We start from the raw sequence: 18,376 nt of genomic DNA, 5'->3' as shown, positions 1-18,376 counted from the left end.
AAATTGGACTCTGCGCTCTTTCAAAGTGACTCTCAGGTCTTACAATTTTGAATGTATCAGATTGTGCAGTGACAATGTGTTGAGTGCTGAAAAGCTGGGAAACAGAACTGGATAAGCAGTTTCTTATTAAGGATATAACAACTTCTGACAACCTAAGCTACTTCATAGAATTATTTAGGATAAAATGGGATAAACTCATTTTATGCATCCTGAGCTCCTTGAGGGAAGGATACACGAAGGTTCGGTCACTGCAATAGATAGTTTATTTTATCATATGTGTTTATTTCAAACTCTTGGCATTTGCAGCAAAAAGAAAAGAAAAAACAAAAATTAAATCCCATTAAAATTCAGTCTACTAAACTGCTAAAAATCAGACACTAAAAAGTATTAGGTCTCAGGGAATTGTCAGAGGATATCATGATCTGCTTTAATTTATTTCAGGTAAAGTTTAAGAAGGGATCAACTGTTGAAATTGAAGAGGAGGATGAATATTTCCTTCTGACTCAAGAAAAATCTTCTGAGGCAACATGGTTAGATCAGAAAGCAGAGAAGGTACTGCCAATGTAACAATGAAGTAATAATTGCACATAGAATTATCATTTCCTGTCATGTTGCCCTGTGAAGAAATCTATTTTTTTAAAAAAGCATGGTGTAGCAGTTAGGATAAGAGATTAGGGTTAAAAAATCAATAAAAAATCCCCTCTGGGGGCTTAAAAAAAAAAAGGATAAGAGATTAGGATCTGTGAGATCCAGGTTTGAGTTCCCATTCTGCCATGGAAGTTTGTTAGATGCCCTTGGGCCAGTCACTCTGGGCCAAAGTAAACAATACCATGTATCTTGAAAATGGCACAGCTGGGGAGACAGGAGCCTTTCATCTCCCTGCAGGATCAGGTCCCCACAGCAATTCTGAAAACTAAAAAAAAAAACACAACACCACCAGGTTTTTTAAAATGGTGCTGTGTCCCTGTGGCAGACTCTGGGGTACAGTATCGTCTAGTTTGGCCCTCTTTCTTAGCCTAACCTCTCTCAGCCTAATCTATCTCGTAGTACTGCTATTGAGAGAATAAACAGAAGAGTGGAGAACAATGTTGTAAGCCACTTAGGGAAAAGCTGCTGAGGTGGTATCTGTGGTGCTGACCCACTTTTTATTTCAGTTGTGCTCATCTAGTAAACTCCTGTGCTGCTCAGTTGTTGGGAGGGCCTAGTCTGCTCCTGGACACAGCTTTGATTCTAAGTCTCAGAGAAACAAAGATGCTGCAGAACTGCTTCTTGTTGAAAGCAATGGATTGAAAGATTGTTTTCACATTAGTACCTGTGTTTTGCTTCATGCATCCAGGCCCAGGCTAGCATTGTTAACTAGTACTTTGTTCTTCTCGTCTATTTCTTTCTGCCGTCTGTCTCTCTGCTACATGTCAGGCTATCAAAGAAGAAACTGACAAGTTCACTGATAAGAGAAAAGAAGTGAAACATGGAATTAAAAAGCTCCGTAAAAAGGTGAGGAGTTGAAGAATGTTCAGGCTGTTGCTGAGGGCATGGTGAAGATATTTTCTCTTCAGCTTGTCTAGAGCCATGAGGAGATCATGATGACACCGCTCACTTCATTGTGGCTTTTATACATACTTGTATGTAGGCGGTTGATGCCCTTTGCAGTGGCCAGAGCCACATGGGAGCTGCTGTTCTGTGTGTATAACCCTACATGGCTGGGAATTGATGCAACCAATCGGGCAGGGAAGATTGTCCGGATTCCTCTCCCCCCCCCCCCAACAGTTGACAACCTGGAAGTCTCCAAGAGCTGCATATGAAGGACTTCTGAGAGCAGACCAACAACCAGTGTGTGGCTTAGCTCCAAAGTAGTTGTGCCAGTTGTGGGGTATGACACATGCTTCCCTTCTTGAGTAAAGGATGGCTAAGGTTGTTGAGTAAAAGATGGCTAAGGTTGTCTTAATCAAAATACAACAGGAGCACACAGAAGAAGGGGGCCTCCTTTTGCCCCTCAGCTCCAACTACGTTTTTTCTTTTCTGTGCTTACTTCTGGTGTTGGAGCTAGTGGGGGGGGGGGAGTGACTGAAAAAACATTTTGGTGGAGGAATTGGTGTGGGAAGCATTCTGCCCACTCCTTTTTTTTCTGTTGAAGCAAGACACATATCTTTTATAAGTGAACAGAGCAGATATGTGAGTGATGGCTCAACATGCCTTGTTTGTGTGGTATTTTTGCTTCAGAGCAGACACTTTTATACAGATGTATAAAAAGCAAAACTCTGCATACCTAACAACAGTATACCTTTCATGTGCTGACATTTTTTTATCTGCATATCTGCAGAGTGGCCAGGAGTCAGACTTGATACTTCAGTTATCCTGTGCACAAGAGTTCATTGTCCTTGGGTTGTGTGGGATATTTCTGGCAACAGATGGTCCTAGTATGAAAGTAGGACCAATCCATACAATAAGCAGTTCTTACAAGTTGGCTGCTGTATGGAGCCATCACCATGTGAAAGCATTTCACCTGTAAATGTTAAAAATAATATAATGACAATTCAGTTGCTGAGAGCACATACAATTTATGTGCATTGAGGGGAGCAGAATTGTGCCTAGCGGCCCCATTCCCACATATGCATACTTTCCCATTTGCATCTTCCAAGTGGAAGGGAAGAGCAGATGCCAGGTACTGTAGTTTCCAAATTAGGGTTAGAAATCTTTCTCTGTTTTCATTTTCTTTAATCTGTACCATGATTTCTTTAGCCTATGTACTCTCTAGAGAGATGCTGATAGTAAATTAAAGCTTGTACTTGTTTAAGGTATGAAAAGACTGACTGGATTCCTACTTGCATGCTTTGCTGTGGCCAATGTTACCAAAACAGTCTTGTATGATGCTCCTCCTGGCATCAAGTTAAAAGGGGGGGGGGAGTAAAACCCAGGACGTGTTGACAGTGATTACAGGGAAAGACACCCCCCTGAGAGAGAGAGAGCAGTGAAGGATCCCCACTATGAAGAATGGTTTTCTCTCTGCAAAACAGTTTCCCCCTGGCTTCTGAAAAGAGCTGGGTCTCGCTTGTCTGCTTGTGGGCCGGTTGCCCAAGTGAGGAGTGAAAGCAGTCTGGCAGCCACTGGGGTGGAAATGTTGTAACAGTGATTTTACAAGCAAACAAACACAAATCCAGTTTCTTTTTTATGAAGTTCAGGAACATTTTCCTTTCCTTTGTTATTCTGCTCCTCTGACAGAACGTCTTGAGCAGAGTCAATACAGATGCAATATTAAATATAAAGCAATAAACCTTAAAATATAGCATGGTGAATTAAAACACATAAGTGCTAAGAATCTAGCAACAGACTGTGTTATTTCCAGATTTGTGTTGGCCAGCAAAAAAAAAAAAAATCACATGAGATTCAACAGGCAGCTGATATTTTCTCAGGATTGGTATAATGCAGAAGTCTCTGAGTGGAGTCCATCAATCACAGAATAAAATGAGGTGATCTATGGTCTCTGTTATGCACAGCAGCAGTAGCAGTCAGAATATGTTTTGTTGGAAAAAAACAAAAACCCCACATTTGGCAGATCATTCAGTCTGCCTAACATAAAAGCATGCCTATGGCCAGGAGTTGTAAGGAGGATTAGATAAAAGAGCAAGGGTCAAAGAGGGGGTGTCCCCATCACAAAAGTAGAGCATACACACTTTGCACAAGCCTGTGTGCTGACATGGTCAGACTTAATAACCTGTTTCCTAACCAACCATACAATTGTACTACTCTAAAGGAAACATTTTCCTAATGCAAACATGCAAACAGAATTAGGCCACTAAGGGTGTATCTTCAGTGCATGTGTCAATACACAGGAGAGGATCAGTCATGTTCAGTGCTCCTGACAACCTACATTTTAAGGCTTCCAGTGCACAACAAGTTTGTATGATGGCTCTTATGGCAATCCCTTTTCACATCTGCTTAGTGATGGACACAGTATCATTTGTGACCTGAGAGATACAAAGTACCTCCTGTTCCTTCTATTTTATCAAGGTTGAGAGAAAAGAGAGTACACATATTGGTCCAAGAGGTATATATCCTGTGATATTTTCTAATGTTTGAATCTTACCATTCCTTAAGGAAAGTGTGGGTGGAATTCATAAAGCTATCTCATTTTATCCCTACAACAGCCCTTTGATGTAGGTTATACAGGAAGAAAGTGACTTGCTCAAAGCCACCCATAGAACCTGATAATCGGGCAGGGATTTATTTGGGATTACCACATCCAAGCCCAGTGCTCCCTGCTATACTGGCTTTCTGTAGAAGCCTCACAATGCAGTATCATGGGTAAACTGATACTGGCTTGATAAACACAAAGTGTTTACACAGAAGGTACACTCTGGGGTCTGTGTTTCTCTGTCCCTACTTTTTCCACATTTTTGGAAATACATGTCTGCACATCAGACTGTGTATGCGTATTGCACAAACAGCAAAGTCTCTGCAGTTCTGTGCAAAATGTGAATCAGTTCTTAGATGTATATTGCTGCATCACTGATATTGTTCTACTTTTTAAAAAAACAGATTCAGGAAATGATGTTTGAAAATGCAAAGGCACCTAAAATTGAGAAACTGGACCAACAAGAATTCAATGTGGACGTAGAAGAACAAGAGAGGCAACAAATAGAAAGTGAAAAAGAAGTGGCACGGGTATGATACAGATGGAGTGGAGATGGGGGTTTAATGTGTTTGATCACATACAACAGAATGAAGTGCTGGGCAGAGGAGAGAGAACCAGGAAAGCTTAGCGCTGCAAAAATGTCACTGGTCAGTTGTAATGTGGGAAAATTTCTCTTTGCAACTAATAGCATGAGGTTGATTACAGTTTTTAAAATGCATCACTGAAATACTAGACATGCATAGTTCCTTTCTGTTTGGCTACAGTTTCTGAATCTTTTATTCATTCATTTATTCATTCAATCAATTTATACCCCACCCTCCCCGCCAAGGCAGGCTCAAGGCAGTTTACACAAAATTCTATATAAATACAATTAAAACCAGTCATAAATAATATAAACATAAAATGACATAACATTTAATTTAAAAAGATCCTAAAGTGCTGGAACATGGTCAAATAAAGTGCGAGAGCAAAGGTTTCAAGTTAGTAATACTACTTAAGGTGATGGTACAGTCATGATGGTATTCTCACCAGCTTGGTTTGTTCGACTTATTTGTGTGGTGGGCACAGGCTGTAGGTGGTAGGCCAGGACACAGGGACACTCCTCGGTGTTTAATGTGGCTCCTTAATCAGAAGCCTGGTGGAAGAGCTCCATCTTGCAGGCCCTGTGGAACTGTAAAAGGTTCCTCAGGGCCCTGATCTCTTCCAGGAGCTCATTCCACCAGTACAGAGCTGCCACTGAGAAGGCCCTGGCCCTGGTTATGGGCAGCCTGGCGTCCTTGGGGCCCAGGAGGGCCAATCAGTTTTGGGACCCTGAACGCAGTGCTCTCTGGGAAACATGTGGGGAAAGGTAGTCCCCTAGGTATGCTGGACTCTGACCATAAAGGGCTTTAAAGGTTAAAACCAGCACCTTGAAATGAATCTGATTACATTTATTGACTTTAAAAATGTATGTGATATGTAAATTGCATCTGTACAAACAAATAACCACGGTTTCTACGTCAAAAACGTCTGAAAAGCAGCAAAGGAAATCCAAATCTGTTTCTTAAAATATTTCTAATTACTTGAACAAGGAATGGTTGCATAAATTATAGGTTGTATACTTTATTGTATTTTTTTGAACATTCGTATTCATGGAAGAGAGTGGAGAGGTGGTGGTAGGGAGAGAGAGGAGCTATATGTATAACTTATTGCTGAACTAGGATTTTGAAGAAGACATTTCAGTGGAGAGAGAGAAAACAGTAGCATACTTTCTCATGTTGGTGGTGTTGTAGCTTTATTATTGACTGTGTAGTAACTGCTGCAGTTTTCAAATGCCCCAACTAGAGGCTGGTCTCCTAGGCTGCTTCCACCCAGAGATGATGTTCCATGTAGTTGGTGTCAGTGCTGCAGATGTAAGTATTTGCAATAGCAACTGAGTCATCCACAAAGCATCTCCTCTTCCACTATCATTTCCCTCCCACTCCAGCAGTTGAGTTTTTGAATTTTTTAAAGAGGTGGGAATGCAAGTAAAATGGTACCTGCAAGGGTCTGAGGGAAGAAAAATTGAGCTGATGTGGGCAGGACCTTGGTTAATGTGCACCTTTCCATCCAGATTGCTTAATAATGTACTTGGACTTCAGCTGTAGGATTTACAGGAAAGTGTCTATAAAGAAAACTACCACTATAAGCCATATTTTTCAAGACATTTGCTTCATTATATTGACAACAACTACATAGTTACTCACCCAAGTTCCACTGAGATGGAAGAAAGGAATGATTTACGTACATAGTCCGTAAAATGTTCTAACTGATCTTTTATATATCCTGTTACCACTTTACCCTCTTCTCCTGTGAAATTATATGGGGTTAATACTTGGGATGTTTCTGGAATTTACTAGTACTGTGATGTCTGCGAGCAGTAATATCTTTACCTGAGCACTACTGAAAACTGGTGTAATTTCTGTCCCTCTCCCCATTTGCTTTCTTTGGTATTAAAAAAAAAAGGTAAGGAAGGATATAGAGATGGAAAATCTAGCCAATGCCTATTTACGTGAGATCATCAAAGAAGATTGCTGGAATGCCATGTCTGTTAAAGGTCGCTCGGTTAGGGTAAGTTCTTTTGCCTTCCTTTCACACTTCTCTTTTGTCCAAAGTTAAATTTTGTAAAGTTTTTAAGGTCAGAAATCACATTCTTGGATCTGTAGAACACTGGACTGATTTTACAGTATGCATACCCAGTAAGCATAGGATTGTCAGTAGGATTTTGTTGCTGTCTGAATAGCTACAGAACTCTTTTGGCAAATTATCATTGGAACCAACTGTAAGTGTTGCATCGAAGCAAAATTTTGGCACAATCCAACTGTTGTGCTAGGTAAAAAAGTGAACCACAAGCATAGTGATGTGGTGGGTTGAGTTGTTCAGCAGAGGAAGCACAATACAGTACTTTTGCAGCTTTGTGTGCCCTTGCTTCCCTTCTGGCATTAAACTGGTAGCGAGACAGAAGGAACAATGGACTGGCAATTACTGTCACTTTATTTCTTTCTTCTGGCCACTCACTCTCTCTCATCTAATCTTAGCTTCAGAAGGAGAACACCACCACTGCCAGCTGCCATCATCCACTACTGTAATACCCAGTTCAGGAAATGTAGTCTGCTCTGTAAGGGGGAGGACTGAGGAGGAGTAGAGAGGGAGTGAATGGCAACCCCACGGACACTTAACCAGCAAGGTTGTGACCACATAGACTTCTTTAAATGAGGGAACTATGAACATTCAGGACCCGGTTTTAAGCCCTATTTAAGCAGGAGGCTCAGGACATTTGTTCTGCTTTGTTTCTGTATATAACAACTTTTGAATAATGGAAATATACTCAGCTCAAACCCTACTAAAATGCACGAGAACATCACGAGGGCATGAGTGCTTTTAAAATATCCACTGGATCAGTGCTGAAGATGTTCCCAGTGGATTGCACCATTCAGCCAACTTTGGGTTCTGAAGTGTCTTCAGTCCTTTATATCACTTCTCGCTATCTTTGTTTTTACATTTTAAAACAAGCGTCCATGTAAGTATTGCCCATTCTGTTGAAGAAGAGGATAATAGGATTCTTCACCAGGATAATACTTTGTTCTTTCTACAGAGCTTCCACTTACCATGTGAAATACAGAATTATCCTATGAAAGAACGAGGCCCCGAAGAACTGGCCTTCTTGGAGAGAATTCTGCATATGAAGAAGATTGAAAAGGCAGATATGAAGGTGGAATCTTTTTTTCCCTCTCAAAAAAATTCCCCATCCACATGCATACATTTTTATAGTGATCTTATAATGCAAGGTCATTGTCACAGATGTTCTCCATGTTGACCTGGGTAGATTAAACAAAGCTTGTATTTAAAAGCCTGTTGCCCTATGAAACAGCTGAGTTCATTACATTCCATTTCATGGAAGTAGTTAATAGCTAATTTCTGTCCTGTGCTCTCAGTTAATTTCATTTATCAGCCAAAGGTCATTCCAATACCATTGCAAAACATAAACCCACATCCTGTTGTAAACAGGCAATATAAAGTACCAAGATCAATGTCTTCATCTATAAATGCTTTTATTAGTTCATCATTCTTTCTTTGATTATTGCATTGACTAGAATTTGGCCCCTTAAATCCATCAATGGCTGGGATTATGGTAATTTTGGGATTACAGCATATTTTTTTAATAGAGTGTTGCAGTTCCAACAGACTTTTGTGGTAGCAAAATGAGCATTAGCACAGCATGTAGAAGGGCTGTGGCTCAGTGGTAGAGCATCTGCTTTGACTGCAGAAGGTCCTAGGTTCAATCCTTAGCATTTCCAGTTAAAAGGACATGGTAGCAGGTAATGTGAAAGTCCACCACCTAAGACCCTGGAGAGCTGCTGCCAGGTCTGAGCTGACAATACTGACATTGATGGACCAATGCTCTGATTCAGTGTAAGGGAGCGTCTTGTGTTCATGTCCACTGTGAGCAGGGATTTGCCCTCTCCAGAATTCCTCTTCAGTTTCCCATCACTATGATTGTGATACTTTCCCCATATTGTATTGTAAATTCTACCACCAAAGCATACAGCACCTGCAAACTGAGCCATGCATGTGAGGAAGTAAGTGCTTCCAATGAAAATGCATGCTTCAAAAAATTAGCATTTTTGTCTTCCAACATGAATTATGTGAACGAATCAAATTTGCCAAACATAAATTTCATAACACACTGTCCTCATAGAAAATGGCTTTTAAACCCCCAATAGTTGTAATGTTTATACCATGTACAAAATTTTCATTGTGCATCCTATGTACATGTATTTGAACCTTTTAAAATGTATATTTATATGTATTCAGCTTCGAAGGGAAATTGTTGATTTCGAGTCTCACATTCCAGTCACTAAAGAGGAAGGGGAGAAGGCAGAAGAAGGAGAGAAACGGGATGAAGAAGCAATGCATGCTCTGGAAGGGAGCTTGAGTTCGCATTTTGGTGCAGATACATCTGTTTTATATCCTCAAATGGAAATGCACACTCGGGAAGAGAAAATTAATCAGATTATATTATTACGGGTACCTTTTCATAAGTATTTGTTAGCAATATGTAATCACACACACCCCTGTAATATGGGAGCATTAGGATGCAGACGTTTAGATAATGGCTGATTCTTCATGAGAATTTGTTCTGCTCTGGCTTTTAAACTTGAACAGGGCTTTTCCTGAGAGTTCACACAATGTCTTCTTCCAATCATTCTCCTTCTATGGTTCCTCCTATTTGCTTCAGTATTTCCCAAACCTGCTTTACTCTAATATTTATGGGTGGATCATAGTCAAAACAAGTTTACCCACCATGTGGACAGGAGGATACCTACCTGCCCACATTGGCACCATTTCTTCTCTATATTTGTTTGTATCCATCATTCCTGACTCAGTCTTTTTTTTCCTCACCAGTATTTGCTATATATGGTTGCACTACAACAATATATATACTACATTAAAAAAACAGCCTGCAAAAGAGCTCTCTGGCAGTGTGGGAGGAGGAAAATAGTGGGCATGAGAGGATACTGGGCAAAACATGGACTATAACTCTGTGAGGTGCTCTGTTGCCATTGTGAATGCCACTGCATTTGTTAATAGCAATGAGGGCACAACAGAGTATTGTCTCTATATGGAAACAGCAACTGACAAGACTTGTTGTTAGATCAACATTTGTTTGAAACCATGCATTGTTTTAAGCTTCATAATATTCTCAAAGCAGAGAGAAGCTTTACAAAGAGAGTTTTGAGTCTGCATTGAAAGAAATAGTCTCTTGCGTTCCAAAAAGCACCTGGTCAGCCCTAGCCAAATATCACCTATACACATCAGCTCAGTTAATGATAGACAGGGCACTTATATAGTCAAAGTTGGAGTTTCCACTCAGATAATTACCTCTTTGTTCTCTTCAACTAGTGGTCATCAGCAGGAGCCAACAAAGCATGATTCCTAGAAAAAATTAGTCAGTTATAGCACATGAGATCAGTGTAACAATTGGCTTGGACTGCAGAGTTACTCCAATCCAAGCAAATTGCCCTCGTGGATTTACACTGGAATAACTCTGCATAGGTTTGTCCTGTTACTTTCAGATCTGCTGTTAATCATCATATGAGCTTTAATAGGTGGCTTTGGGTTTTACCAGTATGCCTTGAAATATTACTGTCTTGTCTGATATTTCAGGACATTATTTATAATGTGAAAACTGCTTTTAATAAGGAATTTGACTCAGTCACTCGAATGAAGGAGTTGGAGATTGCACGTGTTAAGGAAAGGAATGTGAGGATCTCTCAGATCTTGAAACAGCTGGAAATCCAGGAAGAGATATGGGAGCCAACTTTAACAGATAACGAGAAACCAGATCGAGATCTGAAAGTCCGAGACTCAGAGGTATCTGGAAGAAAGATCTTTTTCACCTTAGGTATTGGTAGTGGAAATGTAATTCGAGAACCTCTATTCGTCTGTTAAATCTTGGTTCATCATGAAAGACGTAACCATTATAAAATGTAACTGTAAACAAAAATATAATTTTAAATACTCTGCAATGCCTACTTTGTCCCAAATGGTAACAGAAACACACAAATGAGTTTGCCTCTGTTGAGTCTTCTCAACTTTCTTTCTAAGACCAGTGTTTACCACTACCGTTAAATGGTAATCTGAAAGAAGTAGGGTAAGATTGTATTAAGCAAAGTGGAGGAGGAGGAAGTGATGGTGGTAGGAATCTCTATGGTCCAGGAGGCAGATAAAAGAGTATTGTACCATTACCCAGTCAATGATTCAGAGAGGTGGCTCTGTTACTGCATTGCAGCAAAAATGAACTTCTGTCACCTTAAAGACTAACAAGGAGAAATGAATGATGTAAGCCACTTTGAGTCCCCATTGGAGAGAAAGCTGAGGTATAAATGAAGTAAATAAATAAATAAATAAATAAATAAATAAATAAAAGGCTGGCTTGGATCCTGCCAAACATTTCTGCAACACTCTTGTTAGCCCCTTCTGTTGCATCCCCAAATGCCCCCTGAAATGCTTCTCTGGGGGATAGGGAACCCCCCCCCCTCCAGGAATACCATGATTAGCGAGTTGCCATCTGCTAGGGGAGTATAGAATCAGTGAAAGTCATAATCACAACTTCCATCAGCAGAAATCCTTCACAGAATACAGCTGGTATTCCGGCAAAAGATTTCATGGGCTAGAGTATCTAAAGAAGTAGGGTCTAATTCATGAAAGCTTAGGTTGGAATAAATTTTTATTAGTTTTTAAGGTACCTTTTTGTTATTGCCTAGTTAATTGTCCTGTTACCCCTCAGATTCAGAGGTCATCAGTGACCAGTTGCTCCTTTCTCTCAAACTGCTTCTCTCAAAAAGGTTGTATCATCTTACTACCTTACAGTGAGCGAAGGAAGTATTCCTACTGAGGAGGAAGAAAGAAGTACCTCCTCTTAAAACAAAAGGTCCAGGTGCAATATATAAGGGAGTATTCAAAGCAGGAAAGAACTGAATGCTTCAAGAGTGAAGAGAGCCCAGCTCTTGAAATGTGTCACTGCAATTACAGGAAAGGATGACGTCACCAGAATGAGGGCTTGTGCTGTGATGCTGTTGGTGTTCCTGCATTTTATAGGTTGCAGTATGTCTTTGGAAATGATACTCAGTGGCCACACCAGGAACCTGCAACCATGCCTCTCTCATACAAGAATCTTTTTAGGTCAGGTTCATTCCCATCATATGAATGAAAGAGAGAGAGAGAGAGAGAGAGAGAGAGAGAGAAATTTATCATACATATAGAAATCTGCAGCTCCCTGAATGCAAAGGAACTATGAGACCCCACCTTCAGACAAGGGATACCATTAAGAGTAGTACATATGAGATTACAAAATGGTCTCTCATCCAAGTGTTAGACCCAGACCTGGCTCGATTCAGAGGTGAAGTAGCAATCTGTGCTTTCACATTATTCTCTGTCCTTTCACCACTGTTGATCCCACAGCCTGTGTGTATAAGAGAGGGTTTACATTGTTTGGCAGGATAACTAAATTAAGTATTCCTCTGTAATTGCAGAATGTGGATCTTTTTGGGTGCAGAATCCACAGGGTCTGAGAGAATCCTACATTGCTATGAAGCAGATATGCTAAGGAAATATCAGAAAGTTATTACGCTTATTAGGAAAAATAGTGAATTCTATGACCATTTACTCACAGAAAAACTGACTGTGATTCTTTTATCTCTACAGATCAAAGTAGAGAAGTACTTGACTCCAGTCCAGAAAGCAAAAGAAAAAATTATGGCCAGGATTAATTATAAAAGGCGTCTTGCTGCTCAGGTAGTGATGAAATGGTTCCTTGTTTCCTATATGGTTTCTTCTTTCTCTAATTTCATGCTTTAGCTTTACAGTGCTGTCTTTTTTGCCATTATTTTTAGGGGGACAATGCAAGAGAACGTGGACTTGTGGACATGATGAATGGAGTCCTTGAAATCAAAAAGGATGACATATTGAAGATGGTGAGTTATATTTCCCTATTTTGGTTAAGGAGGAGAGTTGACATGACTATAAAGGAATATAATCTTGACCTAGGGCTGCCAAATGCAGCCGGGGGGGCAGGGAATCCCCCGCTTCGGAGCCCCGATTTCCGGCGCGCCGGAATCGGGGCCCGGGAGAAACCCCACCCCCGCGTGCGCGTCACCCGGAAGTGACGTCGCACGCTGGGGGCGGAGCCACGCCGTTTGAGGGGAAAACAAAGAGTTTTCCCCTCAAACGGCAGCCAACTCTTTGTTTTCCCCTCAAACGGCGTGGCCCCGCCCAGCGTGTGACGTCCCAAGGAGCTCCCGGACCGGCCGGACGAACCCCCGCCGGTAAGCGATTTAAATTTGGCAACCCTATCTTGACCTTATAACCAGAACTCTCATCACCGTGCCGGGAAAATGATTGTATTTGGCCTGACTATTCTGCCTTACAAATAGGCCTGAATTACAGATGTCTTGCTTCACACTGCTTCAGTCACCCAGATTAGAAGCAAGAGACTAATCAAAACGTATTAAGGTCTACCTTATCCATATAAATTAACACAAAAATTAGGCCCTAGAGTGTGTGGCAGAAATGGAATCGGCACTAATGTGGTGTCACTATAATTGGAGCCTGGTGTTCATTCTGAGTCAATCAATACAAAATAGCAGTTTGAGATTCCTGAATATTCTTTCCCTTGTATATGATTCAGCAGGGCTCTTTTGTAGAAAAAGGCCAGCAGGAACTCATTAGCATAATAGGCCACACCCAACAGCAGAAACTCATTAGCATATTAGGCCACAACCCTGACAGCACAGCTCATTAGCACATTAGGCCGCACCCCCATGTTACCAGAAGTGTGGTCATCCAGCCACACCCACCTTTTGCTTCTTATTCTGTTTACTTTGTTTGTTGTCAAAACCCAGGGCTTTTTTGTAGCAGGAACTCCTTTGCATGTTAGGCCACACACCCCTAATGTAACCAATCCTAATGAGTTTCTGCTGTTGGGTGTGGCCTATTATGCTAATGAGTTCCTGCTGGGCGTGGCCAACTTGGGAGCCAGCCGGAACTCCGTTCCTGTGCGTTCCTGCCCAAAAATAGCCCTGTGATTCAGACTATTTGAGACACTGTTCTCTGTCATTTCTCCTAAAACAGAGTTTAAGAGCACTGGGATTACCTCCCAAGATTACAGACATACTAAGAGCTGCTATTGTGCTAGAAGTACTATGGAAATGATCCTATGTTGTCCAAGTAAAGCACTGTTGCAGCCTGCCATGTCCCCTGAAATTGTGTCCCTAGGGGTCAGGGGATTCCCAGAAACAATTATGGGTCAGGGAGCCTGCAGTGGAAAGGAAGGATCAGCAAAAAACCTTCCCCTTTTCCACTGTTATCTTCTGCAAGTAGAAATGATAGGTAGGATCTGATTCATCTCTTCTTCTGATACTATCCACAAGTGGGGAAGAGACAGAAGGTCTGCATATATGCATGTCTGAGTAATCCCAGTCACTAGGTGACATTCAGCAACCTGTCTGCATTAATTTCTAGTTATTTGGGACTATATAGCAGTGTTTCAGAAATTATCCATATAACATTGTTGATTGCCACTGTAAAGTAACAGTTAGAGGCTCCAACTACAAAGTCTGTAACTGTTGTTAGTGCTCTTATGCATCTGATTTTGCTACTTAAAATTCTCTTATTCAGGAGATTCCACCACCTCCTTTTGCATCAAAACCAGAGGCTCTCTGGAGTGAAGATGAGAAAAAAATATATAAAGAATATGAGAAAAAAGTGAAGGAACTGAATGAAGAAAGAGAGAAACACCGAAAGGTAAACAGAAATAAAATGAACAATTTAAACCCCTGCTTTCTGCTCTTCAGGAAAAACAGCTGAGCAGCTGGAGCTCTCTGCCTCTCACCTGTTTGGGTTAAATGGATCGGAGCCATTTAAACCCCTGCTTTCTGCTCCCCAATGCTTTTAGACCCCAGATCCTGCTGGATTACTCCTATTTTACAAAGATATCACCTCCCTATGGAACCCTGGGTGATAACCATACTATTAGCTGATGAGGACCCTGAAACGACTCGCTTGGTGGCAAAATATCTTTCAATAGTGCTATTTTTAAAGCGGCTTTGAAATGTTATGAGTACCTTTTGTATACAATTTAAAAATTTTAAAACTAATTTCCATAATATCATGGGATTTTATAGAATTCATTGAAGTTTATAAAATGTGGTCTGATGTTACTGATTGAGAGCATGTTTACTAGCTTTTATTGTAAAGACGTTCTGTCTAAATTTCTTGTAATTTTATGTAATGCATTTTATATTTGTTGTTTGCATGTTTGGCTTAAGACCTCGGGTCAATGAAGCTAATAAATGAAATGGAATGGAGGGGAGCAGAAAGCAGAGGTTTAAATTTTAAGTGGCTCAGAAACCATTTCAATTTGCAAACCGGCTGAACCATGAACCAAACCAAACCACATCCCTGGTGATGAATATTTTACATGTAGTTTGGCTCTGAGTTTTTCGTATTTAAATAGTAAAACTTCACATATTTAAGGTTGCTCTTACAAATATAGCAATCTAGAATCATGGTGTTGTTGGTTTTTTTTAAAGTCAAGTCTTTCCTGTTTTCAAAGAAGCACTGGGGTTAAATAAAAGTACCTTCAGCCTGATGTGCACATTATGAGGAAGGGTGGGGACCTAATCTCAGATTCTCCTCAATTTAGTCCCTCCCACTCATTCTCATAAATGACACTCACAGCTGTTTTCTTACAGGGTGCTTCAAAAATTTACATAAAATACATTCCATAATGGAAAGACATAGACAGTATCTACCTGCAGCAATAATCCTGTTCCCCTTTGTTTCTGCTATGTTTGTGAGAGGTGATATCCAGAATAGGAAACATCCCCCAATGCTAGGCCCAGGAAAGCCTATCAACTGAGATTACAAACATAAGAGAAACCATGTTGGATCAAGCCAATGGCCCATCCAGTCCACTCTGTGTCACACAGTGGCCAAAACCCAGGTGCCATCAGGAGGTCCACCAGCAAGGCCAGAACTCCAGAAGCCTACCCACTGTTGCCCCCCCCAAACACCAAGAATACAGAGCATCACTGTCCCAAACATAAGTGTTCCATCTATACATTGTGGCTAATAGCCACGATGGACCTCTGCTCGATGTGTTTATCCAATCCCCTCTTGATGCTGTCTGTGGTTGTAGCTACCACCACTTCCTGCAGCTACATGTCCTACATACTCTTTGGATGAAGAAGTACTTCCTTTTATCTGTTCTAAGCCTACTGCTCATTAATTTCATTGCATGCCCACGAGTTCCTGTACTGAAAGAAAAGTAGAAAAGTTATTCTTTCTCTGTTCCATGCATAATTTTGTAAACCTCTGTCATGTCACTCCTCAGTCATCATTTCTTCAAGCTAAAGAGATGTAACCTCTTTAACCTTCCTTCATAGGGAAGGTGTTCCATCCCCTTAATCATTTTAGTTGCCCTTTTCTACACCTTTCCCTGCTATATCTTTTTTGAGGTGCAGTGACCAGAACTGTACACAGAGGTGTTGAATGCAAACCAAGATCCCCCTTGGACCCTTCTAAAATCATAGGCCTATCACAATAGGTAGGAGAACTGGGTTCCCTGTTTTGATGTGGTCTACACAAATCCACTCATGATGAAGACATGGAATATATTTCTTCCTTAGATTCTAGAAACTGAGTTGAGGAAACTTCAAAGCTCTGTTCAGGAAACAACACAAACTTTTGATGAAATTGTGAACAGGCTGTTTGAAAAAAAAGTCAAGTCAGAAATGGTTATATATCAGGTGAGCATGAGATTTCCTGTTTGCTAGCTCACTTTCCCTGCAAAAAGTAGTCTGAATGTTCCCTCTGAAATCCTCTAGGAAGAACTCAAAATAACCAACCTTCTGTACTCATTGCTTTTGGATGAAGAACTGAGCACAAGAGAAGCTGGGATCAGTCACTATCTTGAAAAAAAGAGGAAAGAAAAGGTAATAATAATTTTTGAATTTGGGAGGATAGCTACGTTTGAGGTTAAAGATCTGCCCAACCATTTACAAACAAATTACTCCCCAAATCTCTCATCTCTAGGTCAATAAAAATGTGACCCATGAGATCTGTGATTTGACATTTTAATGCATTTACCTCAAAGAAACAATGTGTAACAGGTAATTTGATCTGGGAAGCAACACTGAGGGGGTGGTCAGATTACTCCTTTTTCATCATCGTGGCTTCTGTGCAGTCCCACATGGGATCTGCGCAGGCGCAGGCCAGCCAACGGAGAGGAACTAGCAAGCTTCTTATAGGAACTTTTTAGACTCCCAAGAGTGCAGGCCCCCCTCCCACTCACTGTGACTTTGTGCCAAATCACGTGATGTGGGAGGAGCCAGCACTCGTCCCTCAGTTCTCTTTTTGCTGCCGGTGAGAGAGGACTTGAAAGTAATAGCTTCTTTGACGTCCTGTGAGGTAAATTTTTTCTGAGGTAAAATCCTCTGAATTCAGAGCCCTAATGCCGCTTTTCAAAAAGTGTGACCAGTGCGGAGCGAAAATGGCCCAAACAGATGAACACTCCTCCTGTCTCCTGTGCCTCGGGGAGGGCCATAATACCAGCAACTGCCGGGCTTGTCACAGCTTGACACCAAGAGCGAGAGAGACCAGAGCAGCGTGCCTTAAAGCCGCCCTCTGGGAACAAGCTCTTCGGGGCACCTTAGATGCTCCGTCAGAAAAAGCCCCTGAATCTGAAAAGCCTCCCTCGGTCCACTCCACGCCTACCCTGAATCCAGTGACTGACGAGGAATCCAGGGCGCTTTCTGAACCCCCGAGAAAAAAGTCTAAAAAGACTAAAAACTTGACTCTGGGTTCACCTCTAAATAATTCGAGGAATAAGCCTTCGACTTCTGCCAGAGGGCGGGTGGTCTCGCCCTCCCCAGTGCGAGGACCTCCTCGTTTGAAGCATCGCCCGCGTTCGCGGACGAGAAAGCAATCAGCACCGTCTGCTGCTGAAATTGTGTTGTCGCAAAACCCCCGATCAGAGCCGCTTTCGACCGGCGAGAATCGGGAGCGACATGACTCAGGGAGCTGCCAGTCTTTGCAGCGTGACAAGGGGCTAAGCTCCCCTCGGCGCCGTACGCCGTCATTGCAGCCAAACATTCTGCTGCCAGAGCTGTCGCCCTCGGCGTCAAGGCGCCGCTCCCTCTCCCGATCGTCTTCTGACATCGAGCTGTTAACTCCCTCACTGCCGAGGCGCCCGTCTAGCAAGTCCCGCCATGCGCACTCGACTCCGTGGTACCCTGTGCCCATGATGATGCCGACAGACTGGGGTGCATGGAATCCCCCATTCCCTGGGCAGTGCTATGCAGCCTCTTGCTCGATGAGAGACGAGTCCCAAAGCCCTCAGAAGCGGCGTCAGCGGCTTGACTATGACTCAGACTCAGACGGTGAGATTGTCCCTGCCTCCACGCGATGAGCTGGATGTCGGCACCCGCCCCTCTTTGCTGAATGAAACCAGCACGCCCTATGCTGAACTGCTCATTCGAATGGCAAAGGCTCTTAACCTGGAGTATTTGACTACGGAGCCTCAGACAAAGGATCCTCTTATGAAGGTTCTCTTTGATCCTGGAGCTGGTTCTGCTACCCTCCCATTCCTTCCAGAAATCCAAGAAGTCATCGCGTCTGCTTGGGCGCAGCCTGCATCTTTTCCACCTTCCTCCAGAAAGCTTG

At 41.9% G+C, this 18,376-nt stretch overlaps 1 protein-coding gene across 1 annotated transcript in view; it reads left to right on the top strand.

The window, feature by feature from the left end:
- The window catches only part of CFAP43 (cilia and flagella associated protein 43), an 88,507-nt gene that overhangs the window by 47,862 nt on the left and 22,269 nt on the right, over positions 1-18,376 (top strand). Inside the window, exons 20-31 of the mRNA XM_015420099.1 lie at positions 442-552; positions 1,417-1,494; positions 4,537-4,662; positions 6,617-6,721; positions 7,746-7,862; positions 8,966-9,178; positions 10,319-10,525; positions 12,359-12,448; positions 12,547-12,627; positions 14,330-14,455; positions 16,342-16,461; positions 16,540-16,647. Coding sequence (XP_015275585.1) covers positions 442-552; positions 1,417-1,494; positions 4,537-4,662; positions 6,617-6,721; positions 7,746-7,862; positions 8,966-9,178; positions 10,319-10,525; positions 12,359-12,448; positions 12,547-12,627; positions 14,330-14,455; positions 16,342-16,461; positions 16,540-16,647 — 1,482 coding nt within the window. The remainder of the gene's footprint in view (positions 1-441; positions 553-1,416; positions 1,495-4,536; positions 4,663-6,616; positions 6,722-7,745; positions 7,863-8,965; positions 9,179-10,318; positions 10,526-12,358; positions 12,449-12,546; positions 12,628-14,329; positions 14,456-16,341; positions 16,462-16,539; positions 16,648-18,376) is intronic.

The sequence above is a fragment of the Gekko japonicus genome, unplaced genomic scaffold (genome assembly GCF_001447785.1).
Source record: "Gekko japonicus isolate JY-2015 unplaced genomic scaffold, Gekko_japonicus_V1.1 scaffold29, whole genome shotgun sequence".
NCBI classification, from domain to species: Eukaryota; Metazoa; Chordata; class Lepidosauria; order Squamata; family Gekkonidae; genus Gekko; species Gekko japonicus.
Note: the sequence above shows the minus strand (reverse complement) of the source record. Positions and strands in the feature narration are given on the sequence as shown.